Below are 21,804 nucleotides of genomic sequence, written 5' to 3'. Positions count from 1 at the left end.
GATATGTGGGTGGATCGGCTCTTGGGTACTTCCCTTACTTGGACAAGCATCCCACTTATGATTAACCCCTCTCGCAAGCATCCACGACTACAAAAGAAGAATTAAGACAAAGTCTAACCATAACATTATACTAGTGGATCCAAATCAGGCCCTTGCGAAGCAACGCATAAACTAGGGTTTAAGCTTGTGTCACTCTAGCAACCCATCATCTACTTACTACTTCCCAATGCCTTCCTCTAGGCCCAAATAATGGTGAAGTGTTATGTAGTCGATGTTCACATAATACCACTAGAGGAAAAACAACATACAACATATCAAATAACCGAACGAATACCAAATTCACATGACTACTATTAGCATGACTTATCCCATGTCCTCAGGAACAAAATTAACTACTCACAAAAATCATATTCATGACCAGAGAGGTAATGAGTAGCATCAAGGATCTGAACATAAACTCTTCCACCAAATAATCCAACTAGCATCAACTACAGAGAGTAATCAACACTACTAGCAACCTTACAAGTACCAATCGGAGTCGCGAGACGGATATTGGTTACAAGTGATGAACTAGGGTTTGGAGATGAGATGGTGCTGATGAAGATGTTGATGGTGACGAGCCCCCTCCGATGAGAGGAGTGTTAGTATGACGATGGCGACGATTTCCCCCTCCGTGAGGGAAGTTTCCCCAGCAGGATCGTCCTGCCGGAGCTCTAGATTGGTTCTGCTCAAGTTCCGCCTCGTGGCGGCGGCGAATCCACGAAAAAGCTCCTCCTTGATTTTTTTTCCTGGACTAAACCCTTCATATAGCAAAATAGGGGGGCAAGTGGGCCTGTAGGCTGCCCACAAGCCCTCATGGCACGACCTGGGGGGGTGGCCGCACCGTGCATGCTTGTGGCCACCTGCACGCCCCCCTCTGGCACTTCTTCGGCCCAATATTTTTGATAAATCGGGAAAAAATCCTCGTTGATTTTTACGGCGTTTGGAGTTGCGCAGAATAGGTATCTCAACTTTGCTCCAGTTTCAGGCCAGAATTCCAGTTGCCGGCATTCTCCCTCTTCATGTAAACTTTGCAAAATAAGAGAGAAAAGGCATAAGAATTGTACCGTGAAGTAAAATAACAGCCCAAGAAGCGATAAATATCAACATGAAAACATGATGCAAAATGGACGTATCAAAGGTGCTTTGGCCTGATTGGTTACTACAGCTTATATTGAAAGAGCAAGACGTCATCCGACAAAATGGGCGAGTCATGTTGGTATTGGCCTTGTTCTGCATCGGTGGTGTTGTCGTGCTGGTACGCTATCTTCGAAACCATCAAAGTTAGTAATGCAATCTTATTAGGCCGGTGATGAGCGCCAGTCGACCAGTCCAAATTTGGGTCGGTCGACTCGCGGCCATACAATGTGGTTGATAGGAACCGTCTAATGCCCGTTGTTTTCGTTAACGCACGTGTACGATTGCATCCCGTCTCTCCCTTTAGTCTCGTCGGCCGTACATGTTCTCCCATTGCTGCCCCTCGCTGGTTGTCCGCGTCACATGTCGCTCCTCTTGCCGGCCATCCTATTCGTCGGGCGCAGCCCTCACTAGCTGTCCTCGCCATCGTCTTCACCCATGCAACACTTCACCCAGCGACTGCAGCTCCTGTGGCGACGGTTACAGTTCCAGTGGCAATAGCCGCAGCTCGTTGGCATTCTCGCGGTCTCTCATGCTCAATGTCACAGCTCGTCGGGCGGACCTCACAATTGCAACATATCTCTCACCCCTTTCGAGCAAATTCGATCATCGGTTCTAGAAAAAAAACGTCTTATCGATGAGCCATCGCAGCTTGTCGGGTTGTGATACGTCTCCAACGTATCTATAATTTTTGTTTGTTCCATGTTGTTATATTATCATTCTTGGATGGTTTACAATAATTTTACTACCACTTTATATTATTTTTTGGGACTAACCTATTAATGGTTGCAAAATTGCACAAGTTTTTGTTTCACACTTTGATTTATAGGAAATAATTAGAAATTGTCGAAAAAAACGCAAAAGGAGCCTTGTTGGAGGAGGACTCTGACTTTTCTGAACTCTGTCCAAAATAGTTTTTAGAGATCGTTAGTTTGACCCCCGAAGACGGTGTGAAATGAAACAATCTAAAACTAGGAAACTTTGAGAAATTTTATGGCAATGATTCTAGACTACAAATTCGTCCAAAACGGAGTTCGTATGCGATTTGGAGACCCGTTTTACTTAAGGAAAATATCTGATTACGGGCTCACGAGAATTGTTCACGTGATTGTTTTATTATTACTTTTTTAGAAAAGGAGGTTAAACCCCCGGCCTCTGCATCAATCGATGCATGCGGCTATCTTTGTTAATTATTTCACAAAGGTCTGACAAGAACATACATCAATCCACCCGAAGCCTCCACTCACACCTACAAATTCGATAATGTGGAGTGCTCTCACTCCCCACATCTAAAACCGGTGTCGTCGTCAATCCATCCACATAACATATTGAGACCAACAACCGGTATAGCAGACCTAAAGCGCATACCACATGCACACGTTTTAGAAGTCGTCATCATCTTCGTACCACTGACCCAACTTTAGGAAAGAGATCCGCATCATCCTTGCAAGTCCGTACATCCATCGACACCACCACTGCACCTAACGGCGCCACCAACCTGCGCTCATCCTTCCAGACACCAAGACTCTAGAAGAACTGTCGTGCGTAGCACCTGCCAACTAGGCATGACTTAGCGTAGCACCTGTTAGCAAGGCATGACTTGATAGCTCCACCACAGCTCCATGCAAGACGAAGCCGCTCCACCTTGAGCCTATGTCATCCAACGCTGCTCCACAAACGATGTTCCCAAGAGAAAAACGACACCAGAGTACCGCCATCGTCCGATCTGGAATACTAGATCCTAGGGTTTCCCCCGAAGTTGTGCCCACCACCAGGAGCCGTCAAGGATCCACATAGTGCCCACCACCACTCAGCCCTCAAGGCGACGCCTTCAGGAAGGTCACGACGTCAAGGACGCCGCCACCGCCCACCCGAGTTTGAGTTTTCACCCGAAGACAGGTAGGATGGAAGTAGAGGAGCAGACATATACCGATGTCTCCAAGAAGAAAAAGCGGTGCCCTCGAGCGTCGTCATCGGTGCAGCCTGATACGTCTCCAACGTATCTATAATTTTTGTTGGTTCCATGCTATTATCTTGTCAAACTTTGGATGTTTTGTATGCCTTTTATATCTTTTTTGGGACTAACTTATTAACTCGGTGCCAAGTGTCAGTTCCTGTTTTTTCTGTGTTTTTGACCCTTTTCAGAGGAGGATTTTAAACGGTGTCCAAACGGAATAAACTTCCGAAAAGATTTTTCTAGAACAGAAGATATGTGCCAGACTTAAGAACCAAGGCAAGGGCCAGCAGGGGACCCCACAAGCCCCCTAGGCGTCGCCAGGGGGGCCCGCGCCTAGCAGGCTTGTGGGCCCCCTAAGACTCGTCTGCCCTACCTCTTCCGCCTATAAATTCAGAAAAATTCAAAAACTACGGGAGAGATCCACGAAAATACTTTTCCGCCGCCGCAAGCTTCTGTCTCCGCAAGATCCCATCTGGGGCACGTTCTGGTGCCCTGCCGGAGGGGGGATTCGGACACGGAGGGCTTCTTCATCAACACCATGACCTCTCCGATGATGCTAGTAGCTAGATGGCTTCTTCTCTCTCTTGGATCTTCGATACAAAGTTCTCCATGATCTTCATGGAGATCTATCCGATGTAATCTTGTTTTGCGGTGTGTTTGTCGAGATCCGATGAATTGTGGATTTATGGTCAGATTATCTATGAATCTTATTTGAGTTTCTTCTGATATCTCTTATGCATGATTTCATATCCTTGTAATTCTGTTCGAGTTGTGGGTTTTGTTTGGCCAACTTGATCTATGATTCTTGCAATGGGAGAAGTGCTTGGTTTTGGGTTCATACCGTGTGGTGACCTCACCCAGTGACAGAAGGGGTAGCGAGGCATGCATCATGTTGTTCCCATCAAGGATAAAAAGATGGGGTTTTCATCATTGGTTTGAGTTTATCCCTCTACATCATGTCATCTTGCTTAAAGCGTTACTCTATTCGTCATGAACTCAATACACTAGATGCATGTTGGATAGCGGTCGATGTGTGGAGTAATAGTAGTAGATGCAGAAAGTATCGGTCTACTTGTCTCGGACGTGATGCCTATATGTATGATCATTGCCTTAGATATCGTCATGACTTTGCGCGGTTCTATCAATTGCTCGACAGTAATTTGTTCACCCACCGTATTATTTGCTATTTTGAGAGAAGCCTCTAGTGAACACTATGGCCCCTGGGTTTACTTCACACCATATTTTCAGCCTTACAATTTTACTTCGTTGCACTTTCCGCCTTCAGATCTCACTTTGCAATCAATCTTGAAGGGATTGACAACCCCTTTATAGCATTGGGTGCAAGCTCCTTTGTGTTTGCGTAGGTACTCTGGACTTGACGCGATTCTCCTACTGGATTGATACCTTGGTTCTCAAACTGAGGGAATGCTTACTGCTCGTGTGCTGCATCGCCCTTTCCTTTTCAAGGGAAAAACCAACGCAAGCTCAAGAGATGACAGAAGGGTTTCTGTCGCCGTAGCATAAGAATTTCTGGCGCCGTTGCCGGGGAGGATCAAGTCAAGAACTCATCCAAGTAAGTGTCGCAAACTCATCTCTTGCATTAACTTTTTTGCCTCTCATTTTCCTCTCCCCCACTTATGAAAAAAAAAATTACAAAAATATTTGCCTTTTTTCGTTCGCCCTTTCTTTCGCTTGCTTTCTGTTTGCTTGTGTTGCCATGTGCCTTCAATATGCTTGCATCTTCTCTTGCAAAAAATCTATTGATATTGATGGGGTCATAGTCCTAGGGTAGGGTCATAGGCGTGTCCTACAGGTCCTACCCAAGGACTACCCCACGCAAGGGACAAAACCTTAAGTATGCCCGACTGTATTAAGGTGTCCCCATCATCCAGTCGGTAACGGGCCTAGAATCATCCAGTCGGAGACTAAGACTTGGAGGACACCGGACCTACCGACTGGATACACTCGGTGCGTCGTAACCTCCCTGGAGGGAAACTGTCGTACGTTTCCGGGTGCATTAACTAGCATTTATAGCATACGTTACCTGTAACGCATGCATTCAATCGCCACTACTCCACCCTTGAATCAGAACCGTTGTGGAGGGCAGCGCACTCTATATAAGCCGCCCTCCCCCACTGGTAAAATGGTTAGAAAAACATTGTACTCCATATTACACTCGGTAACCAGCTCCAAGAGCACTGAGACGTAGGGCTATTACCTCCACCGTAGAGGGGCCTGAACTCATACAACCTCGTCGTAGCTAGGACACTGCCCATCTCATTCGTACCCCACACATCTACTGTCAAGCTTATACCCACGACAGTTGGCGCCCACCGTGGGGCAGGCGTCTAAGCGACTTCCTCGAGTTTGCGACTACTTCCTTTCGTCATGTCGTCCGGTGGAGTTTCGAGCATGGGTCACCAGATCCTCTTCGGTGCTCTCTCCTTCATCATCGACGATTCGGCGTGGCTTCGGGAGGCACCCCTTGACGTCAAGGTGCTTCCCCGTCGCGGGGCCACGCACTTTCGTGCCGGCGCTCGCGGCGTTCTTCTTCTCCAACAATCGGCTCCGTTGCCGGCTTGCACCTTCGTCACGCGCCGCAGCAGGCGATCTCGCAGTCCGCGTCTACAACGTTGGGTGCAGCATGCCCGAGCGCGCCAGTTCACGTCCTCTCAGGTGGCAGTTCTGGAGTCTGTTGTAGTCGCCCCACGCTCCCAGTGCTCGGACTCGGTTCCGACTGAGCTTCCTACCGAGTACGTAGGTCGTGGGCCTGCAGCAGAAGTACACATGGCCAACTCCCATGAAGATCCTCGTCAAGCCGACCGAGGTGAAGTTGGAGAAGCATCCGGTGCGCGTCGTCCGCCTCATCGTTCTGCCAGCCGACACACTCGGCGGAGCAACGTGGAGGTGTTCCGCACGCCTCTCCTCAACCTGGACGCGGCTGCCCAGATTGCCGATTCCCTCCAGCCGACTGATTCAGAGGCAGCAAGGGGAATCGAACAAATCCGAGCCCTGTTGCGCACGGCGCAGCAGCAGAATTCGGCAGTCTCCCAGTCACACAATCGGATCCTCAATAGTTCCGTCCATGCAAACACGCATAGATCGGTTCACAGCCCCGGATCTCATCAGTATCGCCGTCGTTCACGCACCCCTCCGTGGGGTGGGCCCTACGGGTCCCAGCATCATAATGATCGGCATTCAGTCGGCAACACCTACGACCCAAGACCCGACGCAAGGGGCCGAATCGCCCAGCGAAGAGTTGACAGGGATCAAGCCCACCGCGATGGCCGCGACATGGACCGTCCGAGTGGAAGCAGGGCCATCGTATCTGGCCCTGAGTGTTTTAGTCGAGCCATCAGCTCGGCTGATATCCCGCCCAACTTCCGATTGGCTGCGGGAATCGGTAAATTTTCAGGAGAGTCCAAGCCCGAAACATGGCTAGATGACTACCGAGTGGTGGTCCGGATCGGAGGAGGAGACGACCATGTCGCTATGAAGCACCTCCCTCTGATGCTGGACGGCTCGGCCCGAGCTTGGCTGAACCAGTTGGCCCCCTCAAGCATATACAGTTGGGCAGATCTAGCCCGAGTGTTCATCAGAACCTTCAAAGGAACGTGCAAGCGCCCTGCAGGTCTTGTGGAGCTTCAGCACTGTGTCCAGAAGCCGAATGAACCCTTGCGCGACTTCATCCAGCGATGGACGACTCTTTACCACACGGTGGAGAACGTCACCGAGCATCAAGCAGTCTGCGCCTTCAAGGCAGGCGTGCGGTACAGGGAGCTGTACTTGAAGTTTGGTCGAACCGGCGACATCTCCATGAGCAAGATGATGGAGATAGCAACTCGCTATGCAAATGGCGAAGAAGAGGACCGCATCCGAAGCGGTAAACACAAGACAGTCGGCGATGCCGACGGAGGTAACACTCGGAAGCAGAAACCGAAGGTTCCTCCCACACCGCAAGCAGAAGCTGCAGCTGTAACCAGCGCCAAATTCAAGGGCAAAGGGAAAGCGCAGTTCACCCCCAAGAAAAAGCCTTTCAACAATCCCATCCTGGACCAGCCTTGTCCAATCCATACGAAGATGGATGAGGAAGGTAACCCCATATACGCAAAGCACACCACTCGGCAGTGCCGTCTCCTGATCCAGGGTTTCAGCGAAGGGCAGCCGAGTGAGAAGAATCCTGAACAGGATGAGGAGGACAAGGAGGATCCGTTCCCCCAAGTCCATGCAACCCTCATGATCTTCGCTGACGTCGAAAGAAAAAGTCGACTGAAGCTAGTAAACAAAGAAGTCAACATGGCTATTCCGACTGCCCCCAAGTTTCTCAAATGGTCTCAGACTGCGATTACCTTCGATCAGTCGGATCATCCAACACATGTCCCCACCCCAGGAAGGCAGGCTCTGGTCGTCGACCCGGTGGTGGAAGGAGTCCGACTGCGCAAAGTCCTAATGGAAGGCGGCAGCGGATTGAATATTATGTACGCCGACACTCTCAAGGGGATGGGCATTCCGATGTCCAGACTCAGCGAGAGCAATATGTAGTTCCACGGAGTCGTCCCAGGGCGGAAGGCCAAGTCACTCGGCCAGATCGCGTTGGAGGTCATCTTCGGCTCCGACAATAATTTTCGCAAGGAGAAGCTCACATTCGAGGTGGTGGATTTCCAGAGTGCTTACCATGCAATTCTGGGCCGCCCGGCGTACGTGAGTTTCATGGTACGCCCGTGCTATGTGTACTTGAAGCTGAAGATGCCGGGTCCAAAAGGCGCTATCACCATCACCGGCAACCGCCAGCGAGCCGAGGAGTGTCTGCAGGAGGGGTCGAGGATCGCCGATCAGCAGATGGCTGTACTTGAGCTCGAAGAGTATCGACCCCGCCGACTTAATGCGCTCAAAGAAGCCAGCTTCTGAGTCCGCGTTCCAGTCGGCAGGAGAGACTAAGAAGGTCAGCATCCACCCGACGGACGAGTCTGCCGCCCCGACAAACATCTCCACCACCCTGGATCCCAAATAGGAAGCCGAGCTCACCCAATTCCTCCGTGGGAACTAGGACATCTTCGCATGGAAGCCATCTGACATGCCGGGTGTACCTAGGGAGTTGGTTGAGCACCGACTGCATGTGGATCCCGCTGCTTGGCCCGTACGAGAGCACCTGCGCCGGTCCGCCGTGCACAAAAGGAAGGCAATCAGAGAGGAGGTGGCTAAGCTGCTAGCTGCCAGATTCATTCGCGAGGTTCACCACTCCGAGTGGCTCGCCAATGTAGTCATGGTTCCCAAGAAGGACAAGTCACTCCGAATGTGCATTGACTTCAAGCACCTCAATAAGGTCTGCCCGAAAGACCATTTTCCGCTCCCCCGCATAGATCAAATTGTCGATTCGACTGCGGGGTGCGAGCGTTTATCATTTCTTGATGCCTACTCGGGTTATCATCAGATCCGTCTGTATGGTCCCGACGAGTTGAAAACAGCTTTCATCACCCCGTTTGGGTGCTTCTGCTACATCACCATGCCTTTCGGTCTGAAGAATGCAGGAGCTACCTTTATGCGCATGATCCAAAAATGTCTCCTCGACCAGATCGGTCACAATGTGGAGGCATACATGGATGGTATCGTAGTCAAGTCCTGCAAAGGTTCCGACCTGCTGACTGACTTGGCAGAAACATTCGCCAACCTTCGTAGGTACGATATCAAGCTAAATCCTGCCAAGTGTTCATTCGGTGTTCCCAGCGGAAAGTTACTCGGTTTCTTCGTTTCCGAACGAAGAATCGATGTTAACCCCGAAAAGATCGGGACCATCGTCCGAATGGAGAGGCCGGTCAGAATACACGATGTTCAACGACTCACAGGTTGCTTAGCAGCTTTGAGCAGGTTCATCAGTCGACTCGGCGAAAAAGCACTTCCTCTGTACCGACTCATGAAGAAATCAGATACCTTCGAGTGGACAGACGAAGCCCAAGTCGCGTTCGACGACCTCAAAGTCCTACTTTCCACCCAGCCGCTTACTGCTCCGCTCAGTAAAGAACCCCTTCTTCTGTATATCGCGGCTACAAATCAAGTCGTTAGTACTGTTCTTATAGTCGAGCGAGAAGAAGAAGGCAAAGCATACAAAGTTCAGCGGCCAGTGTACTACGTCTCCGAAGTCCTGACACCTTCCAAGCAGAGGTATCCCCATTATCAGAAGCTTATCTATGGGATCTATTTGACTGCGAAGAAGGTTGCCCATTATTTCCAAGACCACTCGGTATCTGTCGTTTCTGATTCTCCTTTGTCGGAAATTCTCCACAATCGAGACGCGTTAGGCCGAGTGGCGAAGTGGGCGATGGAGATGCTATACTGTGACATCAAGTTCGAGGCCAAGAAAGCTATTAAGTCTCAAGCCCTGGCTGACTTTATAGCAGAATGGGTAGAACAACAGCAACCGACTCACATCTACTCGGCTCATTGGACAATGTTCTTCGATGGGTCTAAGATGTTGAATGGATCCGGCGCTGGCGTTGTGATCGTATCACCAAGGGGTGACAAGCTCAAGTATGTGCTTCAGATACACTTTGATTCCTCTAAGAATGAGGCAGAGTATGAAGCTCTTCTCTACGGATTGCGCATGGCCATCTCACTCGGCGTCCGTCGCCTGATGGTCTACGGCGATTCAGACTTGGTGGTCAACCAAGTGATGAAAGAGTGGGACGTAAGGAACCCCACTATGACAACCTACTGCAATGCAGTCAGGAAGCTGGAGAAGAAGTTTGAAGGTCTAGAACTTCATCATGTTCCAAGACTGAAGAACCAAGCGGCGGACGAGTTGGCGAAGCTCGGATCCACTCGGAGACCCGTCCCGAGTGATGTCTTCCTCGAGCACCTCCATCTTCCTTCAGTCAAAGAAGATCCCTTCACGGAAGAGCCAGTACAACCCAAGAGTGCAACAGACCCGACTGAAGTCGATGTGCCTGCTATGGTTAATCTGGTCACAGAGATTCTGGTAATCATTCCCGATTGGACTGTGCCGATTATGGCATATATCCTAAGGCACGAACTTCCAGAAGATGAAGTCCAAGCCCGACAGATAGTTCGCAGGTCGAAGGCATTCACTGTCATTAACGGTCAACTATATAAGGAGAGTGTTTCAGGCGTTCTCCAACGTTGCATTTCCCCAGAGGAAGGGCAGTTGATCCTAGAGGATATCCACTCGGGAACCTGCGGCCATCATGCTTCTTCAAGAGCAATCGTTGCCAAGGCGTTCAGGGATGGATTCTTCTGGCTGCAGGCTAACGAAATGGCCAAAGCTATGGTCGATCGATGCGAAGGCTGTCAGTTCTACTCCAACAAGTCCCACAAGCCAACATCTGCAGTAAAAACAATCCCACTTGTGTGGCCGTTTGCAGTTTGGGGATTAGACACAGTCAGACCATTCAAGACAGGCCAAGGAGGCTACACACATCTGTTGGTGGCAGTCGACAAGTTTACAAAGTGGATAGAAGCCAAGCCCATCAAGAAACTCGACGCCTCCACAGCCGTGAAGTTTGTCAGAGACATCATCTCCAGATTCGGAGTGCCTCACAGCATAATCACGGACAATGGGACAAACTTCGACTCGGACAGATTCAAGGGTTTCTGCGCGAGTCAAGGTATCCGAGTGGATTTTGCTTCCGTAGCACATCCGCAATCCAATGGACAAGCTGAGCGTGCAAATGGACTTATCCTTCAAGGTTTGAAGCCTCGACTCTTGCGAGAGATAGGACATGTTGCTGGTGCATGGGTAATCGAGTTACCTTCAGTACTTTGGGGCCTCCGCACCACTCCGAACAGATCAACAGGGCGTTCACCGTTCTTCCTCGTCTATGGAGCAGAAGCGGTCCTTCCGAGTGACCTGCTTCACAATGCCCCGCGAGTCGAACTCTTCTCCGAAGCCGAAGCAGAACAAGCAAGGCAAGATGGGGTCGATCTTCTAGAGGAGGAGCGCGAGATGGCACTTACTCGCTCAACAATCTATCAGCAAGATCTGCGACATTTTCATACACGACATGTCAGAAGCCGCACGTTCCAGGCTGGCGATTTGGTGCTCCGAGTGGATCAACAAAGACCACACAAGTTGGCTCCGGCCTGGGAAGGTCCTTTCATCATTTCAAAGGTGCTGAACAACGGGGCATACAGACTCTACAACATTCAGAAGGAGACCGACGAACCCCGCGCGTGGAACGGAGACCTCCTCAAGCGTTTCTATACGTGATCACCGACTGAAGCAGTGTAACGAACAAGTTTTGGAGAAATAATATACAGTAGTTTCAATTTCTTTTGCAGATTCAGAGTTCTTCCGTGGTTGCAGAATACGGTCAAAAAAAAAACTTAGCTGCGATCACGCATCGCCTAAGTACTAATCTTCCTCCGAGTGTGCACTTCACGTCGCACTCGGGGACTTAGCTGCGATCCCGAATCGCCTAAGTAACACCCTTCTTCCGAGTGTGCACTTTACGTTGCACTCGGGGACTTAGCTGCGATCACGCATCGCCTAAGTACTAATCTTCCTTCGAGTGTGCACTTCACGTCGCACTCGGGGACTTAGCTGCGATCATGCATCGCCTAAGTATTAACTTCTCCGAGTGTGCACTTTACGTCACACTTGGGGACTTAGCTGTGATCATGCATCGCCTAAGTATTAACTTCTCCGAGTGTGCACTTTACGTCGCACTCGGGGACTTAGCTGCGATCATGCATCGCCTAAGTATTAACTTCTTCCGAGTGTGCACTTCACGTTGCACTCGGGGACTTAGCTGCGATCCTGCATCGCCTAAGTGTTAACTTCCTCCGAGTGTGCACTTTACGTCACACTCGGAGACTTAGCTGCGATCATGCATCGCCTAAGTATTAACTTCTCCGAGTGTGCACTTTACGTCGCACTCGGAGACTTAGCTGCGATCATGCATCGCCTAAGTATTAATTCCTCCGAGTGTGCACTTTACGTCACACTCGGAGACTTAGCTGCGATCACGCATCGCCTAAGTAACACCTTCCTCCGAGTGTGCACTTCACGTCACACTCGGAGACTTAGCTGCGATTCTGCATCGCCTGAGTATTAAATTCCTCCGAATGTGCACTTCACGTCACACTCGGGGACTTAGCTGCGATCCTGCATCGCCTAAGTATTAACTTCTTCCGAGTGTGCACTTCACGTCGCACTCGAGGACTTAGCTGCGATCCTGCATCGCCTAAGTAATAATCTTCTTCCGAGTGTGCACTTCACGTCGCACTCGGGGACTTAGCTGCGATCCTGCATCGCCTAAGTAATAATCCTCTTCCGAGTGTGCACTTCACGTCGCACTCGAGGACTTAGCTGCGATTCTGCATCGCCTAAGTATTAACTTCTTCCGAGTGTGCACTTCACGTCGCACTCGGGGACTTAGCTGCGATCCTGCATCGCCTAAGTATTAACTTCTCCGAGTGTGCACTTCACATCACACTCGGGGACTTAGCTGCGATCCTGCATCGCCTAAGTACTAATCTTTCTCCGAATGTGCACTTCACATCACACTCGGAGACTTAGCTGCGATCCTGCATCGCCTAAGTGCTAATCTTCCTTCGAGTGTGCACTTCACGTCACACTCGAGGACTTAGCTGCGATCCTGCATCGCCTAAGTACTAATCGCTCCTCCGAATGTGCACTATACGTCGCACTCGGAGACTTAGCTGTGATCCCGATTCGCCTAAGTAATACATTCCTCCGAGTGTGCCCTATACGTTCCACTCGGAGTCTGCGTTATGATCAAGAATCACCTAAGTCCTAATATTCTACGAGTACACATTAAGTGTTCAACTCCAAACAGCATTCAAGCAAAAGAATAAGTGTTTTCGTTGTGACTCCAGCAGTCTACAAACGATAACAGACTCGGTGCGGATCAAGCTTACCCGCACCGATTTAAAAGTATGACGACCAACAGCAGTGGCCAGAATATCTTACAAGAAAACACTCGGCATACCGAGGATAAAGTTCGATCATGAGTCAGCTGGGCCCGCTTCAGGACTAGAGGACTCCACAAAAGTGTCCAAGTCAATTCCATCAGCAATGCGGGTGGTAGTCTCGAGGAACGTCTCCATGAAGTCTTCGAATTGAAGTTTCTTCGTGTTGGCGACCTTCAACGCTTTTAGCTTATCTTCCCACACCTCCTTGCAATGGACTCGGACCAACGACAGTGCAACATCAGCACCGCACCGCGCTACCGATTTCTTCCAAGATTGCACTTGGTTCGGCACCTCCTCCAGTCGGCTCGTTAGGGTCTCCATCTCCTCCCGCGACTCGTCTTCCGGCCAAAGTTCCTTGTTAATTCGGCCGACGACTTCTCTCAGTCGACCGATGAAAGGACCTACTATGCTAGCGTGGATTTGTGCTCGAAGCAGATCCCGATTGGCGTCCTCACCGAGTGGAACTTTGTCCTTAACAGACTGTTCCACAGCCGCTGTTTCAGCTTCAGGGTCTCCGCAAAAGTCTGCCACCAACAAGCAAGCACACAATGAAAACCGAATGTCGGGCACACGATAAAGCCACTCGACAAAGCATAAGACTTACCAGCCAGACAAGTCATCGTTTGCTCAGCCCAGTCGGTGACATACTTCTCTTGAGCTATGCACCTTCTGTTCAGGGCGCCCATCTGATTATGCAGATCGGTCCTATGTTTCCTCATCATCTGCGTCTCCGCCGTCAATACCCTGTTTGCCTCTCGAGCTTCTTCCAAGGACTTTTCTCGCGCTTCCAGAGCGTCCTTCATACCAGCCATGGCAAGCATTGCAGCTTCCAGTTCACCAGCATATTGATTCCTCTCCGCTCTGAGGGCTTCATAAGAAGTTCCCATTTCACAAGTTTTCTACAAAACGAAACAAAGGGTTATCAGCAAGTTTCTCAATACACACTACGTTCTTCAGACCCCTGCCGACGCAAGCAGTCGACAGCGGTCTCGGGGACTACACCCAGTGGGTTCACTAAGAGTGACCCCACTGGCATGCACCTCAAGCAGGTCTGCCCTATTGAGGTGCACGTTTTCACCTACGCCTCCGAGGCTAAAGCTACTCCACCTGTGTGCAGATTACTCTAGGGAACTCTTACTACAAGAGTTCTCCGACTGCAGTAAGTACTTGCATTCAGAAATCTTGTCTACGGACACGACAAAAATAAAGACCAAATGTATAAAGACAACTGTCGGTGCAAGCAGTCGACAGAAGTCTCGAGGACTACACCCACTGGGTTCACTCAGAGTGAACCCATTGCAAACAACAGACTACGACAAGACCCAGTGGGTTACAGAAGAAAAGTAAGTACTTACTAGGGTACTTACTCGGATGTCATCGCGCAGCTCCAAGCTCCGCTGATATAAAGCTGCAGCGGAGTCATAAACCCTCTTGGCCTCTCCGGCCATCAGCTCCGCCCGAACCATGGTCCCCTTGACCTCTCCCACCTGCTCCTCCGGGACACACCGAATGTTGAATTCGGCGTGTGACGAACCGGGAATCGGGGGGAGATCCTGGTTCATCCCAAGGTTCGCCCCCGTAGGTTCCTCACCCGTCAGCGCCGGTTCAGTCGGTGGAGGCGCTTCGTTTGGTAGAGTGTCGGTGGCGGGGGCGGCGGCAGGAGGAGTAGCCTCAGGGACAGGCTCTTCGACGGGCTCCGAGGTCGGGTCAGCTCTCCCCCCTGACAAGCCGAATAACACAGTGCTTCATAAGAAGAAAGAGATGGCGCAGTCTGCAGGAATAAAATACCCGACTCTCCCACAACGTACCTAGCTGTGATGAAACGACATTGTCCGCGTCCATGGGGTCGTCCCCTTGGCAGGCCGGCGAGGTCGCAGAAGTGGCAACCCTGTCGAATGAAGACCATTCTACTTGTAAAACAAGAGTTCACTCGGTCAACAGAAAGGACCGAAAACTAGATTCGCTTACGTGGAGGTGACGGGGATGGTCACCCTCATCCGCGGCAGAGCCTTCTGAGGTTTGGACCCGCTCGATTTGGGCGCCTTGGAGGACTGGCCCGCAGGTTCAGCGGCTGCGTCCCTGGCTCTTTTGGTACCTCGAACACTCGGTGCAGCCGGGGAAGCAGGCGGGACACTCGGTGACACAGGGGGAACTGAAGGGACAGCAGACTCTTGCCGACGCCTATTCCGATGCTCTGGCCGCGGAGGCGGCGAGTTTGGCTCTTCCTCTTTTTCCTCTTCCTCGCTGTTTTCCTCCTCTGACTCTCCGCTGTCGAAGATGTATTCGTCGCTCTCCACGCTTCCCTCCCGGCTGCCTTCTTCATCTTCCTCCTCCAGTTTCCCGCTCGAGATGGGGGAGAACCAGTTGGTCCACGCCTGCAGTCGGAAACGTTAAGCATCACGCGGAGATATAAATGAGTTGCTAAAATCAAGGTAGTTCAACGCGCTCGGCTAATGCTACTCACCTGATTCGGTGGAGGGTTGTCCGCACCATAAGGCGCCACTCGGTGGGCCCCCTTTGGATTCTCACAGGGACCCGTGATTTGGAGCACCTTTGAGGTCACCTTCTCCTCGAGAATGCCCTCCACGTTGGTCCGAGTGGAGTCTTCAGGTCCTGCGTAGTGCCACATAGCATGGTGGCGAGCTTGCAGGGCCTGGATTCGCCGACCGATGAAGACTTCCAGCAAGTCCATCCCAGTGACCCCCCTCCTGACAACATCCGCGAGTGCCTCAACCAAAGGCTGGATGTCTTTCTTCTCCGCTTTCGAGAGAGCGAGTTGCTTGGGTGGAGCGGGGCGGTCTAGACGGAATGGAGGCAGCCCAGTCGACGCGTTTGGGCAGGCTATGTCCTGGCAGTAGAACCACGTCGACTGCCAGTTCCTAACCGACTCACTCAACTACAGAGCAGGGTAAATACTCCGATTCTTCTTCTGAAACCCTAAACCCCCACAGAGCTGGAGGAGATGCGTCTTGTCATCCGATTGACAAAGACGTTTTATGGTTTGGGGGCGGACGGAAAAGATGTGTTTGAATAAACCCCAATGAGGGGGGCAACCGATAAAACATTCGCATAAAACGATGAAGGCAGAAAGGTGGACGATGGCATTCGGAGGGAAATGGTGGAGGTGTGCACCAAAATGATTCATGATACCCTTGAAGAAAGGGTGGGGGGGCAGAGAGAAACCTCGGTGAACGTGGCTGAGGAGCAAGACGCGCTCCCCCTCCCATGGCGCCGGCTCAACCTCGTCGTCCGCCGGCAACCTCCAAGACTTATGCACGAGCTGGCCGTGCTCTACCAGCTCCAGCAGGTCCCCCTCCGTCACTGTGGAGGGGAGAAAATCTCCCTGGATCCATCCCGCTGGCAATGGCCGCTGCCGCCGCTGGGCAGCCGCCGCCTTGCCCTTCTTCTTCCTTGCCTCCATCTTGCTGGTCTGGCCCTTGGTCATGGCGGCGATGGCAAGCTTCCGAGAAGGATGGGAAGAGAAAGGTGTATGAGAACTAGAGGTGGCGAGGAAGACGGAGCAAGCGAAAGCAGAGGATTCGGCGAGCGTAACCGAAGGGTCTCGTCGGCCGGAGTTAAATAGAACACCGACTGGGTCGCTGGCGAGCGGGCCCGAAATCTTATCCGCCCAACCAGCCGCGGCGATATCGGCGGAAGAGTTGAAGGTGCGAGGATCGAGGAGTCTCGCGCTACTCGAGCGCGCTGACGTCGCCCCCGCTAAGCGCGCGGAACCCGAAATTTGAGATCCCGGAAAATCCGCCGCTGTCAGTTGACCGGTCGTGTCAAAAGATGTCGCGAAGGCACTCGGTTCCCGACACTCCGTTCTGCAAAACACATTCACTCGGATCATCGGCCAAGAGAGATAGAATGGATAGAGGCAAGCAACACCCAAGCCGAACCTAGTCCAGTCGGATCTGAGCATCGAGCACTGCTTTGACGTTTCAACCCCAATCCATTCGGGGACTAATGATGGGGTCATAGTCCTAGGGTAGGGTCATAGGCCTGTCCTACAGGTCCTACCCAAGGACTACCCCACGCAAGGGACAGGACCTTAAGTATGCCCGACTGTATTAAGGTGTCCCCATCATCCAGTCGGTAACGGGCCCAGAATCATCTAGTCGGAGGACACCGGACCTACCGACTGGACACACTCGGTGCGTCGTAACCTCCCTGGAGGGAAACTGCCGTACGTTTCCGGGTGCATTAACTAGCATTTATAGCATACGTTACCTGTAACGCATGCATTCAATCACCACTACTCCACCCTTGAATCAGAACCGTTGTGGAGGGCAGCGCACTCTATATAAGCCGCCCTCCCCCACTGGTAAAAGGGTTAGAAAAACATTGTACTCCATATTACACTCGGTAACCAGCTCCAAGAGCACTGAGACGTAGGGCTATTACCTCCACCGTAGAGGGGCCTGAACTCATACAACCTCGTCGTAGCTAGGACACTGCCCATCTCATTCGTACCCCACACATCTACTGTCAGGCTTATACCCACGACAGATATGGATCCTCATCCACTTGTTAATCTTTTCAAGAGGTCCAACTATGTTGAACCAATTGCTAGTGAGTTGAGTGCACTTGACTTTCTCTATGGAGTTTTGCTTGAGATGCGTGAATCTGAAAATCGTGATGAAGAAATTTATGAAGTGATTCACGAGGGCTCCTTGAATGAAAAGCATGATTGCATGATTTCATTATAAATTCTATTAATGACAATCATGCTAAAAATATGCAAAACCCTAAGCTTGGGGATGCTAGTTTTGCTATGTCCACTACTTGTTGCAATAATCATGATTGGGGCGATGATTTTTCTTATGATCTTGAAAATTTGTTTAAGCCTCATGATGAATATGATGTTTGCAATAATATTGAAAGTGGGTTTGGAGAAGTCATAACTTTAGTTGATGATAATCCCACTATTTTTGAAGAGCGTCAACTTTGCATGCATGTGGATCATGAAAAGAATATCCTTTGTGATAGCTATATTGTTGAATTTGAATATGATCCCACATGTAATTGCTATGAGAGAGGAAAATATTGTGGTAGAAACTTTCATGTTACCAAATTACCTCTCGTTATGTTGAGATTCCTATTGTCTCTTTCTTCTTCCTTGCATTCGGTCACTATTGGTTATCTTGCCAATTTGTTTTCCTATAAAATTCCTATTCATAGGAAGTATGTTAGACTAAGATGTGATTTTTCACATGATTTATGATGCTCTCGTTGTGCTTCAATTCTTGTCTTTTGTGTGAGCATCATTGAATTATCAATGCCTAGCTAAGGGCGTTAAACAATAGCGCTTGTTGGGAGGCAACCCAATGAATTTATCTTTTTCTTTCTGTTTTGTTGCGTCCACGCCATCATAATTCTGTTATGATTGTGTCTTTTATGTTTCTTTTTGTGTTTGAGCCACGCAAAAATTTTATGACTAGTCTTGGTGATGGTTGTTTGATCCTGCTGGAAAAAGACAGAAACTTTTTGCTCACGAGATTATTTTTCGTTTTTATTCAGAAAGAGCTTTTTAGTTGATTCTTTTTGCTGATGGTTCATATGCCTTTTTCCCAGGCAGTCGTAAGTTTTCAGAATTTTTGAGGTACCATAAGTATACGAAGTATACGGATTGCTACAGACTGGTCCGTTTTTGACAGATTTTGTTTTTGTTGAGTTGGTTGCTTGTTTTGATGAAACTATGGATAGTATCGGGGGGTACTAGCCATGGAAAAGTGAGAATACAGTAATCCAACACCAATATGGATAGAAATCAAGTTTGCTACAGTACCTAAAGAGGTGGTAGTTTGTTTTCTTGTGCTAATGATATCACGAGTTTCTGTTTAAGTTTTGTGTTGTCAAGTTTTCAAATTTTGGGTGATGTTCTCATGGACAAAGGGATAAAGAGTGGAAAGAGATCAAGCTTGGGGATGCCCAAGGCATCCCAAGCCAAATTAAAGGACACCAAAAAGCCTAAGCTTGGGGATGTCCCGGGAAGTCATCCCCTCTTTCGTCTTCAATCCATCAGTAACATTATTTGGAGCTATATTTTTATTCACCACATGATATGTGTTTTGCTTGGAGCGTCTTGTATCGTAGGAGTCTTTTATTTTTGTTGTTTCACAATCATCCTTGCTGCACACCTTTTGAGAGAGACATGCACTCATCGTGATTTTGCTAGAATGCTCATCGTGCTTCGCTTATATCTTTTGAGCTAGATAATTTTGCTCTTTGTGCTTCACTTAGATCTTTTAGAGCACGGCGGTGAATGACTTGGTAGTTGGTTTGTTCTATGAAAATAGTCCCAAAGGTGATAGGTACCCAAAGAGGATACAATAAAACTTCCACCTTCATGTGCATTGAGTAGAAAGAGAAGTTTGATTCCTCTCAATTAGTTTTGAGACGTGGATTTGGTAATATTAAGAGTTATGTTAGTAGGGTGTTATGAATCTAGAAATACTTGTGTTGAGGTTAGTGATTCCCGTAACATGCACGTATGGTGAACCGCTATGTTAGGAAGTCGGAGCATAATTGATCTATTGATTGTCATCCTTTGTGTTGAGGTCGGGATCGCACGATGGTTTACACCTACCAACCCTTCCCCTAGGAGTATGCGTTTAGCACTTTGTTTTGATTACTAATAAAAACTTTCGCAATAAGTATGTGAGTTCTTCATGACTAATGTGAGTCCATGGTATAGATGCACTTTGACCTTCCACCATTTCTAGCCTCTCTAGTACCGCGCAATTTTCGCAGGTGCACAAACCCACCATATGCCTTCCTCAAAACAGCCACCATGCCTAACTACTATGGCATTTTCATAGCCATTCTGAGATATATTGCCATGAAACTCCCACTGTTCCATCTCATGACTTGTGTCATCACTCTCATATTGCCATTGCATGATCTTTAGATAGCTAGCGAGATGTTTCAACGTCATACGCCAAGCTAGACCGTTGCACATCCCGGTACACTGTCGGAGGCATTTCCTATAGAGTCATCATCGTTCTAAGCTTTGAGATGTGAGTAAATAAAAGTGTGATGATCATCATTATTAGAGCATTGTCCCATGTGAGGAAATAAAAAAAAGAGGCCAAAGTTGCCCACATAAAAAAAGAGAAAAAGAGGCCAAAGAGCCCAAATAAAAAAAACAAAAAGAGAGAAAGGACAATGCTACTATCTTTTTCCACACTTGTGCTTCATAATAGCACCATGTTCTTCATGATTGAGAGCCTCTCGTTTTGTCACCACCATATACTAGTGGGAATCTTTATTCTATAACTTGGCTTGTATATTCCAATGATGGGCTTCCTCAAAATTGCCCTAGGTCTTCGTGAGCAAGCAAGTTGGATGCACACCCACTAGTTCTCCTTTTGAGCTTTCACATACTTATAGCTCTAGTGCATCCTTTGTATGGCAATCCCTACTCGTTCACGTTGATATCTATTAATGGGCATCTCCATAGCCCTTTAATATGCCGAGTCAATGTGACCATCTCATCCTTTTTGTCTCACAACCACCACCACACTCTATTCCACCTATAGTGTTATATCCATGGCTCACGCTCATGTATTGCTTGAGAGTTGAAAAAGGTTTGAGAAAGTAAGAGTGCGAGAACAATTACTTGGCCAATACCGGGGTTGTGCATGATTTAAATTAGTTGTGTGGGGATGAGGGAGCATAGCCAGACTATATGATTTTGTAGGGATAACTTTCTTTGGCCTTGTTATTTCGAAAGTTCATGATTACCTTGCTAGTTTGCTTGAAGTATTATTGTTTTCATGTCAATGGCAAACTATTGTTTTGAATCTTACGGATCTGAACATTCATGTTACATGAAAGAAGTTACAAAGGGCAACTATGCTAGGTAGCATTCCACATCAAAAATTCAGTCTTTAGCACTTCCCTACTCGAGGACGAGCAGGAGTTAAGCTTGGGGATGCTTGATACGTCTCCAACGTATCTATAATTTTTGTTGGTTCCATGCTATTATCTTGTTAAACTTTGGATGTTTTGTATGCCTTTTATATCTTTTTTGGGACTAACTTATTAACTCAGTACCAAGTGCCAGTTCCTGTTTTTCCGTGTTTTTGACCCTTTTCAGAGGAGGATTTTAAACGGTGTCCAAACGGAATAAAACTTCCGAAAAGATTTTTTCCGGAACAGAAGATACGAGCCAGACTTGAGAACCAAGGCAGGGGCCAGCAGGGGACCCCACAAGCCCCCTAGGCGCGGCCACGGGGCCCTGCGCCTAGCAGGCTTGTGGGGCCCCTGTGGCTCGTCTGCCCTACCTCTTCTGCCTATAAATTCAAAAAAAAATCCAAAACTGCGGGAGAGATCCACGAAAATACTTTTCCGCCGCCGCAAGCTTCTATCTCTGCAAGATCCCATCTGGGGCACGTTCTGGTGCCGTGCCGGAGGGGGGATTGGGATACGGAGGGCTTCTTCATCAAGACCATGACCTCTCCGATGATGCGTGAGTAGTTCACCATAGACCTTCGGTCCATAGCTACTAGCTAGATGTCTTTTTCTCTCTCTTGGATCTTCAATACAAAGTTCTCCATGATCTTCATGGAGATCTATCCAATGTAATCTTCTTTTGCGGTGTGTTTGTCGAGATCCGATGAACTGTGGATTTATGATCAGATTATCTATGAATCTTATTTGAGTTTCTTCTGATCTCTCTTATGCATGATTTCATATCCTTGTAATTCTCTTCGAGTTGT

General features: G+C 49.1%; 1 protein-coding gene across 1 annotated transcript in view; it reads right to left on the bottom strand.

The window, feature by feature from the left end:
• The window catches only part of LOC123450313, a 59,950-nt gene extending 46,032 nt beyond the window's left edge, over window positions 1-13,918 (bottom strand). Inside the window, exons 1-2 of the mRNA XM_045127632.1 lie at window positions 13,686-13,918; window positions 13,537-13,605 (exon numbers count right to left, since the gene is read on the bottom strand). Coding sequence (XP_044983567.1) covers window positions 13,537-13,605; window positions 13,686-13,902 — 286 coding nt within the window. The 5' untranslated portion in view covers window positions 13,903-13,918. The remainder of the gene's footprint in view (window positions 1-13,536; window positions 13,606-13,685) is intronic.
• Window positions 13,919-21,804: the final 7,886 nt, after the last annotated feature.

The sequence above is a fragment of the Hordeum vulgare genome, chromosome 4H (assembly GCF_904849725.1).
Source record: "Hordeum vulgare subsp. vulgare chromosome 4H, MorexV3_pseudomolecules_assembly, whole genome shotgun sequence".
Classification (NCBI taxonomy): Eukaryota; Viridiplantae; Streptophyta; class Magnoliopsida; order Poales; family Poaceae; genus Hordeum; species Hordeum vulgare.
The sequence above is the reverse complement of the archived record's forward strand: the minus strand, read 5'-3'. Positions and strand labels throughout refer to the sequence as shown.